The sequence below is a fragment of the Maniola hyperantus genome, chromosome 19, assembly GCF_902806685.2.
Source record: "Maniola hyperantus chromosome 19, iAphHyp1.2, whole genome shotgun sequence".
Taxonomy (NCBI): domain Eukaryota; kingdom Metazoa; phylum Arthropoda; class Insecta; order Lepidoptera; family Nymphalidae; genus Maniola; species Maniola hyperantus.
The window spans coordinates 860,370-878,296 of record NC_048554.1 but is presented as its reverse complement, the minus strand read 5'-3'; the positions used below and the strand labels follow the sequence as shown (position 1 = coordinate 878,296).

The following is a 17,927-nucleotide window of genomic DNA, read 5'->3' as shown; positions in this document are numbered from 1 at the left end:
AAATCACGTCGATCCGTTGCTCCGGTGCGACGTGATTGAAAGACAAACCAACAAACAAACACTTTCGCATTTATAATAGGGGTAGTGATTATGCTTTGTTTTCTTTTCCTTCAGGATCTAAAGCCGTCCAATATCGTGGTTAAGAGCGATTGCACGCTGAAGATCCTGGACTTCGGGCTGGCGCGCACGGCGGGCACCACCTTCATGATGACTCCGTACGTCGTCACCAGATACTACAGGGCTCCTGAGGTATGTCTCCACATCTTACACATTTTCAAAATTAGTTCGGGTTTACCTCTTTTTAATATTAGTGCAATAGGATGTTTTATGTCGGCAAAAAAAAATGTTCGTTTCAGGTGATACTTGGGATGGGCTACACGGAAAACGTGGACATCTGGTCAGTGGGCTGCATCATGGGCGAGATGATCCGCGGAGGCGTCTTGTTCCCCGGCACAGACCACATCGATCAGTGGAACAAAATTATTGGTTAGTATGTTTCCTAGTCTCGCCGTGTGACAAAATTTGATACAAACTCTATTAACCAATCTCCACAGGGCGATAGTTTGTATGCGTTGCCGCATCGCCCAGATTTAGTCGCATCCTACATCGTAGAACGAAATTGTAACCATCAATTCAAAACTTAAAAATAGACTTTTGCAAAGTTCCTTCCAAGCTTCTGTTTTCAATAACTTATCTATACATCCAATCTACTCGTACGAAATGTTTTGCTTAACGTTTCTGGTACAAACTGAAGTGCTGAAGAGCCTGGAGCTTCTTGCGTTTTCCGTACAAGTAGGGAATACTAGTGTGAGCACAGCGAGCGAGAAATTTCTGTTATAAACCGAACCGGTCTTTTTTGTTCGTATCTGGTTTGCTCCGGTCGAATCTGAACTAGACATGCTTGGCTCGATCCGGTCTGGTCTGGTTCAGTCCTGTTTAGTTTCATTGGAAGGTAACACTCCCTGTTCGCCCGCAGAGCAACTGGGCACGCCGTCGGCCGCGTTCATGGCGCGCCTGCAGCCCACGGTGCGCAACTACGTGGAGAACCGGCCGCGCTACGCCGGCTACAGCTTCGAGCGCCTGTTCCCCGACATCCTGTTCCCGTCCGACTCCAGCGAGCACAACCGCCTCAAGGCGTCGCAGGCGCGCGACCTGCTGTCGCGCATGCTGGTCGTGGACCCCGAGCGCCGCATCAGCGTGGACGAGGCGCTGCTGCACCCCTACATCAACGTGTGGTACGACGAGGGCGAGGTCAACGCGCCCGCGCCCGCCTCCTACGACCACTCGGTGGACGAGCGCGAGCACACCGTCGATCAGTGGAAGCAGCTCATCTACCAGGAGGTGGTGGAGTACGCCGCGCCGCCGCCCGCCGCGCACCCCGCGCCGCCGCCCGACCACTCGCAGCCCGCGCTCACCACATAGGTACGTCTGCACGCGCCTCCTGCGACGTGGGTGAGCTGCCCGACACCACGCCGCCCACGCAGCACTGCGTGCCGCCGCTCGCCCACGTACGCCACCTGCTAGCATTCTAATTACACTCTGTATTTAAACCTTGGTTAGTTGAGAGATTTTTTTTTTTTTTTTTTTTTATTCAGGTACAAGTTAAGCCCTTGACTGCAATCTCACCTGATGGTAAGTGATGATGCAGTCTAAGATGATAGCGGGCTAACCTGGAAGGGATATGGCAGTTTTTATTAAACCTGTACCCCTTTGGTTTCTACACGGCATCGTACCGGAACGCTAAATCGCTTGGCGGCACGGCTTTGCCGGTAGGGTGGTAACTAGCCACGGCCGAAGCCTCCCACCAGACAAAAAGATTGTGCACAACAAATTTCTTCTTTTTTTAATTGGCTGTACGGCTCTGGATTCTAGCCTACCGAATTATTTGCATTGTTTTCACGGACTGCTACTGTACGTATACTAAGTTCAAACATTTGGCATTGCAGGTTTCAGCCTCGCTGACCGCCGAGATATAATCTACACAGAGAATAGTGCAAAGACTATATTGGTTGCGCCAACGCGCTGGGCACTAGCCGGCCGGCGGTAAGGAGCCAACGCTGCGACCCAACGTTATACAATAAACTGATGTATATATTTATTGCGGTTTTATGTGCAATACGCGCCACGATGAGTGCAAATTACTCGTTCATTCTACTGTATGGTCTTGAAAGTGACTTTTTGCGTAAAAACTCTACACTGGAACTGTTGAGAAATGGACAGTTCAAATTCTCCCTCCAGCATTTAATTTTTTCGCTATAAAAATTGCAGTAAGATTCCGGGGTCTTTGTGTAGCTGTTAAAGTTTACGTTAACTTTGCGTATCATTTAGTAAGGGTGAAAATGGGACAGAAAAGCTTTCTATCTCTTTGCCGTCCATACTTAATGACATGTGCGTAAATCAGTCATTTAGTATAGATGGGAAACGGACGGAAAACTTTTCCGCCCCTTTTACATTCATACTAGGTGACAGATTTATGAAAATGTCATGTAGTAGGGATGGTAAAGGGGCAGAAAATTCTCCGTACCTTCCCGTCCATACTAAATGACAGATTTACGCACATGTCATTAAGTATGGACGGCAAAGAGATAGAAAGCTTTTCTGTCCCATATTCACCCTTACTAAATGATACGCACAGTTAACGTTAACTTTAACAGCTACACAGATTTAAGCAAAATATCATTCTAAAGGACAATGTACATTACTTTTTGCCGCGTACTGTACAAATAAGGTAAAAACTTCCATTTCTCCACAACTTCAGTGTCGAATTCTTACGCAAAACGTAACATTCTTGGATGAGAAAGAATGAACGTGTACAAATGACGTAAGGCAGTGTAACACTGCAGAGTGTTAGATGACGTGATTTCACTTGGAACCTGTTAACTTGTCTATTAATTGTAGTTTCTTCCTGTTTCTAACTATATGTAGGATAAGTTACTAGTAACGTTTGCGTTCGAGACACGTTCCTTTATGGTTTGAGCTCAACAGTGCACCTATTATTATTTGTGCGAATTTATCTGACTTAGACGATTATTTTAATGGAATATTTTGATTTACGCTAAAAGATTAAAAATCAGGATTGAAGTTAATATTAGAACTTTAATGGTGTCGATTCTTCTATTTAGATTCTTTAAACAAATTTAGGTTATCTGCATCTTTTTCGTTTTATTATATTTATTATAGAAGATGCCCGCCTTGATTTAGGGTTTTTAAAAATCTCGTGTGAACTCTTTAATTTTTCGGGATAAGAAGTAGCCTATGGCCTTCCTCAGGATGTAAGCTAACTTTGTACCAAATTTCATAAAAATCGGTTGAACTGTTGGGCCGTGAAAAGCTAGCAGACAGACAGACACACTTTCGCATTTATAATATTAGTAAGTACGGATTTTAATACTCCAAATAGGCAAAGCTCATGCAATTGTATTTAAAAAATGAAGACAAAGTATGCTTGTGTGTGTAGGACACATGAGCGTAGACTACTACATATAGTACGCGACAGGTTGAGATGGCAATCGGGGTATGAGGCGGAAATACACCCTGCACACCCACACGTCACCAGCGCTCGACCGTACTCTGTTAACGCGGGGGCTGTTTGATTGCCATCTCGACCTGTCGCCGACTATAGATAAATAAATACAAAAAATGTGTTTTTCAAAAAATGGGTTGTTAATAAATAAGAATCTTAAAAAAGGAAATGAAAGATATTAAATTAACAACTTACCTTTTTACATTGATTGGAAAAAGATGCAAATACTCTAAAATTATTGATTGGCCGAATCGGCGCGATATCATTGGTTAAAATAAAATAACAGTTGTATCAATAAGCCAATGAGAAATGTGTATTTAAATCTCGCTCACATAGCGCCATCTAGCGGACTTTGCTAAACATTTACCCCACGTTGATTTGCATAGAGGAGTGCCTTTCGCGATTTGCTAATACATATATTTTAAAAAAATTGGCGGTTTTACACAAATGCGGACTGAATTTGATACGTTTGGATATTTTTGTAAAATATTGCATTTGATCGAGTGTCGGTGGCGTTTCCCTTTTTGCGAAATTTTGTTTTTATTTAATATTAAAGGTTTAGTTTCTTAGAGTGGGTATACCGCTATCCTAGGAAACTAGAGCTATTAGTGCCTTTTCACACGGCGACTCTTACGTACGGCAGACGCGCGTTTTACTATCTTTATTTGTCTACGCATATTTAATTTGTAGGACCAACTCCCTTTGGCGGTGTTCCCACTAGATGTTATTCAAAGGTTGATATGAGGTTATTCAAAGGGCGAATCAACATTTTTCTGAAAAGCCAGCAACGCATTGGCGGTTCCTCTGGAGTTCATGGGCGGCGATAATTACTAGCTCGTTATTTATTATTAAAAATAGTTATCTGCTCTTTTTTTAACACGTTTTTATTAACTCACTTTCTTGTCTGTTCTTGATTGTTTGTCTGTCCGGAACAAATCTTGTAATCAATATTAAACTGACATCCCGATGGGCTTGAAATTTTAAGTTTAGCTTAGTTAAGAAATGTATTGAGATTTGTATACCTTTTTAAACTCATTAGCTGTATTAGTGTATCCCTTTTAGTTAGTAACAAAATACTTAATCACTATGTTAGTACTTAATAATAACTCCTTAGTGTTTAAGTATTAACATAGTTATTAAGTATTTATTGTTACTAACACATAATGGATCAATTGTTGTCCGATTTAATAAAGAAATTAAAATTAAATTGATTAGCAAATTTCCGACGCCTTGTAACTACCAACACTTGCTCTGTAAGTACCTATATGTTTGTAAACCATTCAAACTTGTGTTTGGCGCGTTTAACCGCGCGTTAAAAGTCCTCGTGTGAAAAGTCTTTAAGAGATGTTGAAGTTGAGCTTACATTTGTTGTATTTTTTTTAATGTGCAATCACTTTTTATAGTTTAATAGAATTATGGAATATATTGCAATATTGCTCGTGAAAATCTATTTTCTGATCCCGTTTTGCCAATACATAATGAATCAATTACATAATTAATTAATTGATGACTCTGTGCAGTCCATTCTGCGTCTTTACCATAGTACTTGTGTACTCTATTTTTTGTTATAGTCGACGCATTTTAAACTGAGTCGTCGAGTTATCTGTCTGTTTCGCTCGCATTTACAGGTCGTAGGTCAGTGCGAGCGAAACAGACAGATAACTCGACGACTCGGTTTAAAATGCGTCGATTATAGTGAGATTTTGCAAATGACGAAAATGCACATGGATACTTTTCCCCGGTTCGCTCTTTCTCCCGACTTCTCTCTCTTTCTTTCTTTCCCAATTTTGGAAAAGAATTGAGAAATAAGAATTGATGATATTTATGAAAGAATAAATTGGAACAAACGACAAATATTAGGTAGGTACCTACATATATATTTCAAATTAATTATTATATGAGACAAAATTAAAACTTTACTGTATTGTTGCCCGTGCTAAGGAATGCATGTATAAATGAGTGAATGAGTTTAGTGTTGCGTAGTTCTCTAAACAAGACGCAATGAAAACAAGTGACTATATTGATGAAAATGAGTGATTATATTGATGAAAACGAGTGATTATATCGATGAAAACGAGTGACTATATTGATGAAAACGAGTGATTATATTGATGAAAACGAGTGATTATATTGATGAAAACGAGTGATTATATAGATGAAAACAAATGACTATATTGATGAAAACGAGTGATTATATTGATGAAAACAAATGACTATATTGATGAAAACTAACGACCATATCGATGAAAACTAATGACTATATCGATGAAAACGAGTGATTATAGCGATGAAAACAAGCCAAGTGAGTTTATCCGTGGAAAAGTATAAATATGTGTTACCATGTAAGTATGCGCGCGTTCTACCCAAGTTAAAATACAACACGATTTGTTTTTTATTCACACATTTTGTCAGTTAGTCGGGATTTTTGTGAAGTTCATAGTTTTTCATAAGTAGCCCCTAGTTGCGTTGTTGACGATATTGTATTTGACTGTACGCGTAGATCGATAAGTACATTTTTACCTAAGTAGTATCTTAATAGATCCACCTCACACGTTGACGTTTTGACCGCAACTAAAATACGTAAAAGCTGTGAGTATTTAAATGAGAAATAGATGAATCGAGGCGATAGTACCTACAGTAGATTTTATTTATTAATGGCGGTTGATTATCTTTGTACGTATTTCGAATATTAAAAGCTTTGGCCGTTGTGCTAGATCATTTTTTCCCACGCACATGCAAACTATGTAACCAACTCCCTTCGGCGGTGTTCCCACTAGATTTCAACATTGGGATGTTCAAGGGCCGGATCAGCAAATTCCTGAAAGGTCAGCATTGGCAGTTCCTCTGGTGCTGCATAGGTCCAAGGGCGGCGGTAATCACTTAATATCAGGTGACCCGCTTGCACGTTTGCTCGCTATATTTATAAAAGAATGCCATAGGCACCATTAACAATAAATTTTTGGACCGCTGGAATACGTACAGTGAATTTGGAGAGTTGTGACCGAACGCCCGACGACCTCCCGAATAGGAGGCGGATGTCTTTACCACTAGGCTATCGCGGCCCTTGGGTATTAAATGATATCAAAATACAAAGATAATCGAGTGGCAGTAATTAAATACTGGTAGTACGTATATCGAGCAGCCATTTTGTACGATAGTCAAAATACTTTAAGTTATTATGTTAATATTGTACAGTTTTTATTATTATTACCACCCCTAGCATCTTATTTGTATTTCTTGTACTGTGGTGGTATACTGTAAAACCGTAGCCAGGTTCCTCGATGAAATGATAGATATTCATAATCCATTTAAACGTCTTTTCTTTCTTGTTCTTTCTTTCTTTCTTCTTTCATTTAATATAATATAACGTTTATTTCTCTCGAACACTATTAGTTATAAGTCTCGTAAATTGCTATTGCGCTGGAGCCACGTCTCATTAACATCGAAATGATGTCATTTTGACGTCATTTGATGTATAAGTCAAGTAAAAGTATACCATTAGCTCGAAACTTCAGTCTAGTGCTGACGTCACTAAAATTGCGGTCACGCGCATTAGCTATTTGCGGGACTTATATTTGTCGTGATTTTATTTCTTTGGTTCTTTTCATTCATTTTCAATAGGTACCTTACATGTGAAGGCTCTCTCCGCCATTAAGACGTTTAAATAAATAATGACAGTGGGCCACAGTGATAAGGACAAAAAAATAATCATTTTGTCACGTTCTAATAAGAGCTTAAATGCATTTAGCTATCTTGCTTTAACAGTGAGAGTCACATTAGGGCTACTTCTACAGGTATTTATTCCGAGATTGAGATACTGTGCTGGAAGTACATAGAGGTCCTTGATGGCCGCTCTAAGGTGCTAGGGGTGCGGTCGTGAAGCTCAACGTGTGAGGTAATATCGTAGGTTATTGTTTGAAACCTCACTAGGTGATATAATAATGATAAGTGTAACAAAGGATGTTGATAGACTTACAGCGTTTCATGTTATCCGATCCGATACCGAACCGACATTGTTCCGATATGACAAGAAAATCTATGAAAAATGTATCTATAGTGTTATACCTATATTTTACTTTAGCTGAGATAAAAGGTAAACAAACTTATTACAAACACGCGTTAGCGACGCTTTTTACACGGCGTTTAAAATACTCTTACGCGATGAAATTATTAAACAAGTGACAATTCTTCTGTGGTTTATTTTTTAATGCAGAAGAAAAAATACATAACATTATATTTTATAATATCAGTTTTACGCATTTACACTAATAGTTAACTTGATAAATTATACTAGGGCCTCCGATTATTATGCGAATAAAGCCACATGCACATTTCATATTTTAATACGTTCCGATATCGATTTGACGTCGGATCCGAAATTGGATCGGTTAGTGTGTAAGCGCTTTAATTGGGTGGTTTCAGTAAATAGCACAACTTATTAGCTATAGACGAAAGCTAGTCGGTAACGATTGTGAAATTAAGTCACCATTTACTAAACTATTGTATTACCTACTATCAAAGATGCTATAAAACTAGAAGTTCATAAATTCGTATTTAAACAAACGTATAATCGTGTGTGACACTACATGTGCGTAGCAGACATATAACATAAATATTAGTGTGGTGTTTACGCACCTTTGGGTAAAACGACTCCTACGAGTATATTATGTCAAAATATGTCGGCCCAGTACTAGTCTATATATATTCTTGGGCTCTTAAAAACCTAATTATATACTTAGCTGAATTTATATCACGATGCTTCTCTAATCATATAGTTTAGTCTGTGGTGGTCTTAAAAGCTTCAGTTTGTAATTGACTATAAATGATTATACGAAAGCAATAAATACACTTCTATATTTCCCTCCCAGAGCAAGTTGCCATCTTAAGCCACCTAGAGACGTGCCAAAAAAGCCGGCTTCGAGTTGGAACTTAGCAAGTTGGCATGTCTGTAGACGCTATTAACTTTATTTTGCAAATCAAACATATCAAAGACGTTTCGATAGATCTAGGTTAATTTTCTATATCAAAAACAAAAACTCGCTTGAATAATCTGCCGCTGTTTTTTTAGAAATGTTACTTTACTTTTGTTCCATAATATCGTAGGGAACGGCTTGCTATTTAAGAGCTGTACGAGCCAAAGAAATCATGCTAATTTTTAATTGACACTGCGAATCCTTGTATAGATTATGAATCCTTGTATGGAACGATTGGCCATAGGCGTCCTGAAAATCCCCAATCGATAACCCTAGCTGTAGACAAATCGCAAGACAAAAAATTTACATGTCTGCTTTGGCTTTAGGTAAGTTTTAAGAAGTTTCAGATTTGACAGAAATAATATTTTACTGGCGGGCCCTGATATCAAAATATATTTTCATAAAACCCCATCTAAATGATAATAGGATGATTTGGCGATATAATTTGTATGTGATGTGTGGCATCATCTTAGTATTTATTTGGGCGAGGTAATACACTAGGTATTTCCTTTGGTCTCAGATAGCTGATAAAGATGGCCATAGATTTATTTTTCAGCGATATTTAACCGTATATTTACATATTCGTCAGCGCGTGCCGGATTGCCACTTGCCGTTCAAGTCATCGATACCTATATAGTGCATAATCTCGGTAGGTACTACTCGATTGAGAAACGAGGTAGGAAACAACTTCGTCTCTTGTCGCGTCCTCTTGCGAATGTGTAAATGCACCTTAAAATAATAAATCTATGGCGCGCTTTGCAAGAAGGAAATGTATAAAGTAAGAATAAAATATGTAGGATAATAAATTAATATATTCTGTTTTCTATGTCATCTTTATCTGTTAAATGACCCAAAGGATATGTGAAGGAAATATACAAAATAATATACAGGCTGATATTAAAAAAATACCTGAATACTTTAAGCAATGAATTTATATATTTTATGATTATTTAATATATAATTTTTATATTTAATTATTTCGACTTTTCGAGCCTAGACTTTGGCGGTTTTTAGTGTAAGAATTTAATGGATTCTGATGGGGAAAGGAAAACTACTCATCCGCCATTTTGAGCTCAATTTCTAATGCGAAATGAATGTTGAGTCTGATGGTTGTCATGTCAAGCTTACAATATTTTCTATTGAACTGATAACATGAAAAGACATATTATTCTGTAAATTCACTGCTCAGAGCTTGTCAGGACTTTAAGAACCCTGTATATTTGATACTTACTTGCAAAAAATGGAATATGTAAAGATCAAAATATACAATTAATAAAAATATCGTGTAATGTAAGTAGGGATTTGTAAATATTAAAATAATATAATCTAAATGGAACGAAAGTGAAGCAAACATGCGCTATTCTAGGATCATCTGTTTATCGCTATAGTTCACAGACATAAGGAAAAAGATAGACGGAATCCTCGCGAACAAACGTTGAATTTTATAAACTGTCAAGATTGACATAATATTATTACATAGAGTTCATCAAACTTACCAATTAGCTGACTTAGCGGTAGTTCCGCTAAAACCATCTTAGTCAATAGTGGAAATGTTTTAGCCTATCGAAATAAACGATTATGGCATTTGTTGCAACAAAATTCAATCATTCTTTTTATTGCGTTTTTCGTCTATCTTCTACTCAGTCTGTGTAGTAAATAAAGAATTCACAACTGTACGTCCAAATTGTCCATTTATATGTTAATGTACCTAATGCAAATTACAATAATGTAATCTTTAGAATGTATTTTAGTACTTGGTAAAACAAGGTTTAAGGTAGTAGCAATGTTGAAAGGCCGAGCGGCTGTTAGTGGTAACATTTGGGTTTAAACACTTCGATGATTATCTAAAAACAACTTATTTTTACTGTACACGTAAGTTATTTCATATTTTAACTGAATAAATCGAAATGGTTATTATATATAGTGTTTTTTTTTAATACAGCATCACCCTGTATATATTATTTATTATTTTTAATTGAATTGAATTTTCAAAAATCTTTAGCGGATGCCTACGTCATAATAGCTTTCTGCAAGCTAAATATCAGCTCGATCCATCCCGTGATGGTTAGTTGATAGATCAGTCAGTCAGCCAGCCATTGACCTATATACAGCCAGCTTTTCCTTTTATGTAACATTTAGAGATCTAGAGATTAGAAATTCAAAGTTAGACTCAAATAGAACAGAATTTTTGGTTTGAAATTAACCTTCACACGCGCTGATTCACCGCGCACTCTAATTTATTTTAGATTGTTGATTAGGGGCTAGGGCACGTAAAAAATATCAGAGTTGTTGAGCAACGTCCGATGTCGAGGATAATGTACGTTCAGCTTTTTCTTAATTCTTTCGATTTAAAACCTAGAATCCAGAACTGAAAGACCAGTGATGAAAAAAATGTCTATTATTTGGTGTTTAGAAGATATAAAGAGCGATTCACGAATACCGCCACTAAACACACCAGAATAATATGATAGTACACCAAACAAATATTGATTTTTTACCTTAGAATCTAAATTTTAATTTAATTTTATATTTGACCTCTGTAATAATATGGGTACAATTTGCCTGAAATAAATAACATTATTATTATTATCTATGGCTACACCAACCTTGACAAATATGACATTTGATTTGAATTGACAGTGACACATCATTGACTATTTTGATTTGTGATTTTTAAATAAAAATTTGAAAAAACACGGAAATACAAATTATTATTTTAACCATTCTTTCAAAACGTAAATTAATGTTCGCTTACATATATTACCTTAAGTGCTAATATCCACAGCATTATACCAACAAAAATGTCCGAAAAGGACAAAGGAAAAGCCAATACACAAACCAAACATGTTCCAAAAGATGCACAAGTTATCATGTCGATTATGAAAGAAGTGGGCATCACTGACTACGAGCCTAGAGTCGTGAATCAGCTGCTAGAGTTCACGTACCGATATGTGACCTCAATATTGGACGACGCGCGGGTCTTCGCTAACCATTCGAAGAAGAAAGCTATTGATTTAGACGATGTGAGATTAGCAGTTCAAGTCCAAGTAGACAAGTCATTTACCAATCCGCCGCCTAGAGAAGTGCTTCTAGAGGTAGCTAGAGTGAAAAATGTTACTCCATTGCCTTTGATTAAGCCACACTGCGGGTTAAGGCTGCCACCAGATCGGTAAGTTTATAAAAGCATGAATACTATTTTTTATGAATAAACTAAAATTACTTATTCTTTAACAACTTAGTCCAATTGGAAATTCTGTGATTTTCAATGGGTAAGGAAAAAGTTATAGGTCCAATTTTATTATTACTAATAGCAGACTTGATTTTCGTACTTATTATAAATCCCCATAACTAAGAGTTTCAGGTGAAATAGCAACCTCTCCCTTTAAAAGCCTGCAGCCTGTAAAATTGTCCAGAGCACTTAACATCAAAATATGTAGGTTGGTTGTTAATTTGAAACAAGGTTTGAAATATTCTGTAGGAACTCTTTGATTTTCGGGATAAAGAGAAACCTATGTCTATTAATTATGTATTATAGAATGTCATCTATCTGTACCAAAATTCATCAAAATTGGTTAAAAGGCTGAGCCATGAAAGGTAACACACACTAAAGATAAAGGTAACACACACTTGCACTTATATATCAGTTATTATAAATGCGATAGTGTGTCTGTCTATATGCATACTGATGTATGATTGATATGGCTAAAATTGTATTTCAGTTACTGTTTGTCATCATGCAACTACCGTTTGAAACCGGCCACAAAGAAAGTGGTGCCAAAAACTATCCCCGCCACTCCCACCATCAAAACTATCACCTCCAAACCACCGATCAACCAGAATGTGGTGGTGAAGAGACCTCCAGGAGCCATCGTCAATGTGACGGCCAAGCCCACTGTTGTCCCTAAACCAGTGCTCAAGTTCACATCTAGTACTAAGGTAAGACTGTTTCATCATCATCAACTCAAACCTCGCTGCCCCACTACTAAACTTGTGCTTAGTAGTGGGGTCTTTTTTTCAGAATCAAAAGGTTAAGGTCATAATGTCAATGTCAAATCTGCCAATGTGCACTGGCTAGCTGCCAGTGCACATTGGCAGATTTCAGACACCATTGAAAAACCGCAGTACATAGAGCCATAGACAAGAAAAGAAGAAAGAAGAAGACACCTTTGACAACAGTCATCATTATGATCAGCCCATCGCCGGCTCACTACACACTGGCCATGTGCAGATTGGTAGACGTCAAACACCTTTGAGAACATTACGGAGAACTCTCATGCAGGTTTCCTCACGACGTTCTCCTTCACCGTAAGTGATATTTAATTACTTAAAATGAACATAACTCAGAAAAGTTAAAGTTGTCTGTCTATCTGTCTGTCCATCTGTATTTATTGTGCTAAATGTTGAAAAAATACGACTGTACTACAGAACCCTCGGTGCGTGAGCCTGACTCGCACTTGGCCAGTTTTTTGTGTTGGTTCGGACTTTTGCGAAATCTCTGGTAATACCAGAGATTCAGCAAATAAATAATTTGTGGTATCACGAATCGTATCATTCCATGTCTGCATTTGTACTACCCGGTAGGAGCAATATAATAAATCATAGGTTTTTGTGGCAAGTCTCTTTTAAATAATTTCCGAAATATTTTTGTTCCAGGTGGTGGCCAAACCTGCGGTGAGGGTGACAGCTGGCCCCTCCTCTGCTCTGCCTGTCAAGATGGAGATCGATGATGTGTCACAGAAGCGGAAACGCGAGGACGATGATTACGACATGTAGATTTTAACTTTGTATTATTTAAGTGTGAAATTATCTTTTAAGGGCCATTTAATTAAATATTATTTGTAAATATTTGTATTTGTATCTCTATAGTATCATCTTATTTCTCACTAGCTTATGCTCGCGACTTCGTCCGCGTAGTCTACACTTTCAAACCCCTATTTCACCCCCTTAGGTGTTGAATTTTCAATAATCCTTTCTTAGCCGATGCCTTCTAAGTTCTATCGTCATAATAGCTATCTGCATGCCAAAAAAAAAATTTTAAAAAAATCTCAGCCCGATCCGGCCAATAGCTGTGCGTTGATAGATCAGTTAGTCACCTTTTCCTTTTATATATTAACTAGCTTACGCTCGCGACTTCGGCCGCAGTCATAATAGCTATCTGCGTGCAAAATCTCAGTCCGATACGGCCAGTAGTTTAAGCGGTGTGTTGATCACTTTCTGTGATCTTGTTGTTCGATCGTGATGTTTCTTTCTGTTTTGATAGCCAACTTTAAGCCCAAAATAGATTTAATTGAAAGGAAACAGAAACAACCAGTTAAAAATATAAATACTTTAATATGAGTATCAGAAAATAGGTTTACACTTATGCAATACAAATAACAATAACAGCAACCAGTATAAATTCCATTATTTCCAAATATGCATAATATCTTAAAAACATAATCAAAACAATTTAGCAATCATAAAGTTGGGCAAGAGTAGGTACTTGTGCAGAGCAAGAAAGTGGGCTTTGTGCCCCATACGCCACAGTTTTCCTAAATGTCTGAAGTAGGATTTAAAAATACAAAGATGGTGATGGCAGCTGCCCACAAATCAATAGAAAGTGTTCCAACTATATGACTGAAACCATGTGATCAAAAGCAGCCTTATTTCTTCTCATATTTGTAAAATCCTTCACCAGTCTTGACTCCCAGTTTTCCTTCCGCTACCAATTTATCAACCATAGGAATAGGCTTGAAAAGTGTTTCCTGTGGATATTTCTTATGCCATCCATCCAGGATGAATTTTGTGGTGTCCAAACCAACATAGTCAGCGAGTTCCAAAGGACCCATGGGGTATCCAGCACCCAATTTCATTGCAATGTCGATGTCACGGGCAGACGCATCCCCTAAAACGAAATATTACTTTAATCAAAATCAAATCAGCATTTTTTTCCCTTTAATATGAGGTACGATTTTGGCCAAGTTAAACAAAAAACATTACCTTTCTAGTCAATTAGCATCTTACTTAAACAACATTGTTGGAAATAACATTAGGTACCAGGTATTAAGTGGATCCTTGTCATGCCCACATTCTTGCCTCAGTCCATAATAAATGAATATACTTTTATTTTATAGCACAAAAACAATAAGCATTACAAAGAAAGTATGTATGTATATTTTGGCGATCTTGTCGCTACCTAGCGATCTCTTCCAGGCAACCAATGTTGGTGTAAAGATGCAAAAATGGTGTAAAGATTTTGAATGTTTATGTCAGTCTTGCCCACAATTTTGCCTGGCTGTCCAACGCGGAAATGCAGCCAGTATTCTTGGCACCATTCTACGCGGGCATGATTTGTATAGTAATTAGATAAGGCTAGCTTTAATCTTTATTGTAATATTTAAAATAAAAATATTTTTTTTTTTTTTTTGCCTCTATGATAAAACTAATGAAAACAGATTTCTTTGATACTAACCTCTCTCAAACAGTCTCACAGCCTCAGCAATGTATGGTACAAGCAGCCTATTGACCACAAAGCCGGGGGTGTCCTTGCAGGTGATGCAAGTCTTGCCCACACTCTTGCCCCAATCCATCATAGTTTTATATGTAGCGTCAGAGGTCTCAGCACCACGGACAACTTCTAAGAGACGCATTACTGGTACTGGGTTGAAGAAGTGGAGGCCACCAAACCTTAGAAATAAAATTATTTAGATAATGGCAGTTTTGGCTGCGATACTGGTACAACCAGTTTAGCCCTGCGATGACCAACACGCCTGCCCAGCGCGGTCATTACGGGCAAAACTTTGTATGGGAGACGATAGGGATCCAGGTGGCGCAAGACCGTGGCGTGTGGAAGTCCCTACAAGAGACCTATGTCCAGACACAGTTATAATGTTGATGGATTAGAATACCCAATAAATTGGGTATATAATTGCCTAAAGGCAGTGGTCCGACCGCCGACGATGAACGAGAAACGAGTAGAACTAGAAACTTAAACGTGTTGGCGATCAGCGGCAAGCGAATGTGTAGTTTCGATAGTTTTGTCGCCGGGCTATAAGCGAGTGTGCAAGTGCGACGAGCGATTACTCGCGCCATTCGCCCGCGGTCGCTCAGTCCTGTGCAAACCTGCGCGCGCGTTACACGTGTTCAAGCGAACGAGCATCGCTGAACGAATATACGATAACGCTGAGCGAGTTTATTTTTGAAAGCTCGTCACTCAGCGACAAAACTAGTAAAGCGAGTCGTCGCCAGCAGTGTGAACAGTTAGCAACTTTTGATATATGCATCTCTTTCGTTTACACGGAATGTACATTTATTGTGCGTTTCTTGAGAGAGAAAATCGCCGATAGTTAGTCGTTTTCTCGCCGGCGTTCGGACCACTGCCTTATGCTGTGAATTTGAGGTATACAATTTAGGTTAACACCTTAATTAATCAATGTAAAAAATATTTCAAAAACTGGTTTTCTGATTTGACCTCATGCTTCTGTTTTTAAGTTACATCAGTCATAATAGTGGGAATGCCATTTTGTAACTAAACATAAATTCAATTAAAAATAAACTTACTTGTCCTTCCTCTTTACTACTGAGGCAATGTCATTTATGGAAAGAGATGAAGTGTTTGACGCCAATATAGTATGAGCTGGGGCTGCCTGAAAAAAAAGATTAACAAGTACAAAAACCTGAGTATTGGTACACAAATTGGAAAGCCAGGAGTAAGAAAGACAAAGAAGAGAGGATATTATAAGAAAGGATTGTGCCCAGTTCCCACTTCATCATAGACATATGTCCATCCCACTCTTGCTCCATCCCATCATAGAGTTGTTGTGAATCCCACACTCTTGCTCCACCCCATCATGGAGTTGCTTGAAGTTCCCACACACTTGCTGCACCCATCATAGTGTTGTATGTAGATCCCAGTCTTGCCCACACTCTTGACATAGTATATTTATTCACCCATTATTTTAAAAGAAAATGTAGGTAGATTAATAAAAATATTATTACCTCATCAACTCTCTAGAATAAAATCAAGAGTTTCCAAACTATATGACTGAAAGGAATTAGTTTATTATTTAAAAAAAAGAATATTAGCCAAGTTAATTGCTGACTGTTCCCCTTGCCCTTCCAATTAAGCGTAAAGCTTGTGCTAGGAGTAGGTACGACAATAGTGCAACGGGTGGGATTTGAACCAGCGACCTTTCAGTTTTCAGTCCGCTCCTTTAACCGTTGAGCTATCGAGGCTCAGAAATGTGGGTAGATTAATAAAAATATTGTTACCTCATCAAGTTTCTGGAACAGCTGATGTTTCACACTCAAGTTCTCCACAATAGCTTCCACCACTAGGTCAGCAGCAGCCACTGCTTTGACAGGGTCTGTGGCAGTCTTGATCCTCGCCAAGGACTCTGAGACAAACTTCTCCCCCTCTGCAGGCTTGTCTTTGTACACCTTCTTGGCCACTCGGCTCAGGTTGTTGCCGATGGACTTCTGGGCTTTAGCCAGGACATCCGAACTGACGTCCACTAGTGTCACATTCTGACCTGCTTGTGCGGCTACCTGCAAATACACATTTTTCTCTAAAAGAAAGCTGAACATATGCAAGTTGATTTAAAGACATTACCTGAGGTACCCTATTGCTAAAGTTTGGGCTTGTTTGTAAGTAAGAAATCTTTATTTTTATCTTTTCTGAAATGATTAAGTTAAGTACATATTACAAGTTTTTGCTGAAATAGTCAAAAATTATAGCAACCATATTGAGTAGGCATTTCTTCAGAAAATGTTTCTAATTTAATACCTAGTGAATATTAAATTAATTTCAATTTTCTATTATCCCGTTTTTTATTATTAGCTATTTATTATAGGTAATTTTGAACAGTTAATAAATATCAGTTTAACTGAAACTTAACATGCATAATCACAACTTATATCACCCCTATATTAAATACCTGGGCAATCCCTGATCCCATCAAGCCTCCTCCAATGACTGTAACATTCTTCACCGTGTTTTGTAATGCTGATGAACTTGAGAAGTTTCTTGCTAAAACTCTAAATTGGTTCATTGTTAAGTTAATTACTTATAGTTAATTAATTTCAGACTCCGATAAAAAGTACCGGTAGTGTTAAGCTATCGATAAAAAATTGAAAAAGGAATTCCAAAGTTCAATTTATATTTTTGTAAAATGAGAGATATGAATTCATAGACAAATAGTAGTATGCTACCAGCGTGGCTACCAACAAACATCGAGCGACCAGTGTTTCTTGGAACTGAATCATTAAGTTATTTTCTAAAATACTACCTAGGTACTGGATGTTCATTACCTAGCCTAGAAAAAGAAACATTACTTAAAAAAGCGAAAGTAACTTTGTACATTAATTTGTTTAAATATTATTTTCGAACTTTTGGCTTCTTGGTGTGTAGAAGTTACTTATTTTATGAAGACCAATGACCATAGACAATGCTG

General features: G+C 37.8%; 3 protein-coding genes across 8 annotated transcripts in view; 2 read left to right on the top strand and 1 right to left on the bottom strand.

Annotated features, from left to right (window-relative positions):
- The window catches only part of bsk (mitogen-activated protein kinase dJNK), a 92,730-nt gene extending 88,794 nt beyond the window's left edge, over nt 1–3,936 (top strand). For all 6 annotated transcript variants that reach the window (XM_069504959.1, XM_069504963.1, XM_069504960.1 and 3 more), the window contains 4 exons: nt 115–249; nt 357–486; nt 977–1,422; nt 1,947–3,936. In XM_069504959.1, coding sequence (XP_069361060.1) covers nt 115–249; nt 357–486; nt 977–1,422 — 711 coding nt within the window. In that variant the 3' untranslated portion in view covers nt 1,947–3,936. The remainder of the gene's footprint in view (nt 1–114; nt 250–356; nt 487–976; nt 1,423–1,946) is intronic.
- A 7,198-nt stretch (nt 3,937–11,134) lies between these two features.
- On the top strand, nt 11,135–13,341 carry Taf9 (TBP-associated factor 9). The gene is made up of 3 exons (XM_034978737.2): nt 11,135–11,665; nt 12,216–12,432; nt 13,150–13,341. The coding sequence occupies exons 1-3, from the start codon at nt 11,298–11,300 to the stop codon at nt 13,267–13,269; spliced, it is 705 nt and encodes a 234-aa protein (XP_034834628.1). The 5' UTR covers nt 11,135–11,297; the 3' UTR covers nt 13,270–13,341.
- Nucleotides 13,342–13,807: 466 nt separating this feature from the next.
- LOC117991176 (hydroxyacyl-coenzyme A dehydrogenase, mitochondrial-like) lies at nt 13,808–17,679 on the bottom strand. Its single transcript, XM_034978734.2, has 5 exons — nt 17,412–17,679; nt 16,747–17,022; nt 16,036–16,121; nt 14,948–15,162; nt 13,808–14,380 (listed from the first exon to the last, which is right to left on the bottom strand). The coding sequence occupies exons 1-5, from the start codon at nt 17,523–17,525 to the stop codon at nt 14,139–14,141; spliced, it is 933 nt and encodes a 310-aa protein (XP_034834625.1). The 5' UTR covers nt 17,526–17,679; the 3' UTR covers nt 13,808–14,138.
- Between the last annotated feature and the right edge of the window lie 248 nt (nt 17,680–17,927).

Excerpts from the sequence above, each read along its gene's own strand:
- Taf9 (XM_034978737.2), top strand. The coding sequence starts at position 11,298 with ATGTCCGAAAAGGACAAAGGAAAAGCCAATACACAAACCAAACATGTT. Across the intron at positions 11,666-12,215 it reads TTAAGGCTGCCACCAGATCG|TTACTGTTTGTCATCATGCA; the intron begins GTAAGTTTATAA and ends ATTGTATTTCAG. Across the intron at positions 12,433-13,149 it reads AGTTCACATCTAGTACTAAG|GTGGTGGCCAAACCTGCGGT; the intron begins GTAAGACTGTTT and ends TTTTTGTTCCAG.
- LOC117991176 (XM_034978734.2), bottom strand. The coding sequence starts at position 17,525 with ATGAACCAATTTAGAGTTTTAGCAAGAAACTTCTCAAGTTCATCAGCA. Across the intron at positions 17,023-17,411 it reads TGGGATCAGGGATTGCCCAG|GTAGCCGCACAAGCAGGTCA; the intron begins GTATTTAATATA and ends GTGTATTTGCAG. Across the intron at positions 16,122-16,746 it reads TGTTCCAGAAACTTGATGAG|GCAGCCCCAGCTCATACTAT; the intron begins GTAACAATATTT and ends CTTTTTTTTCAG.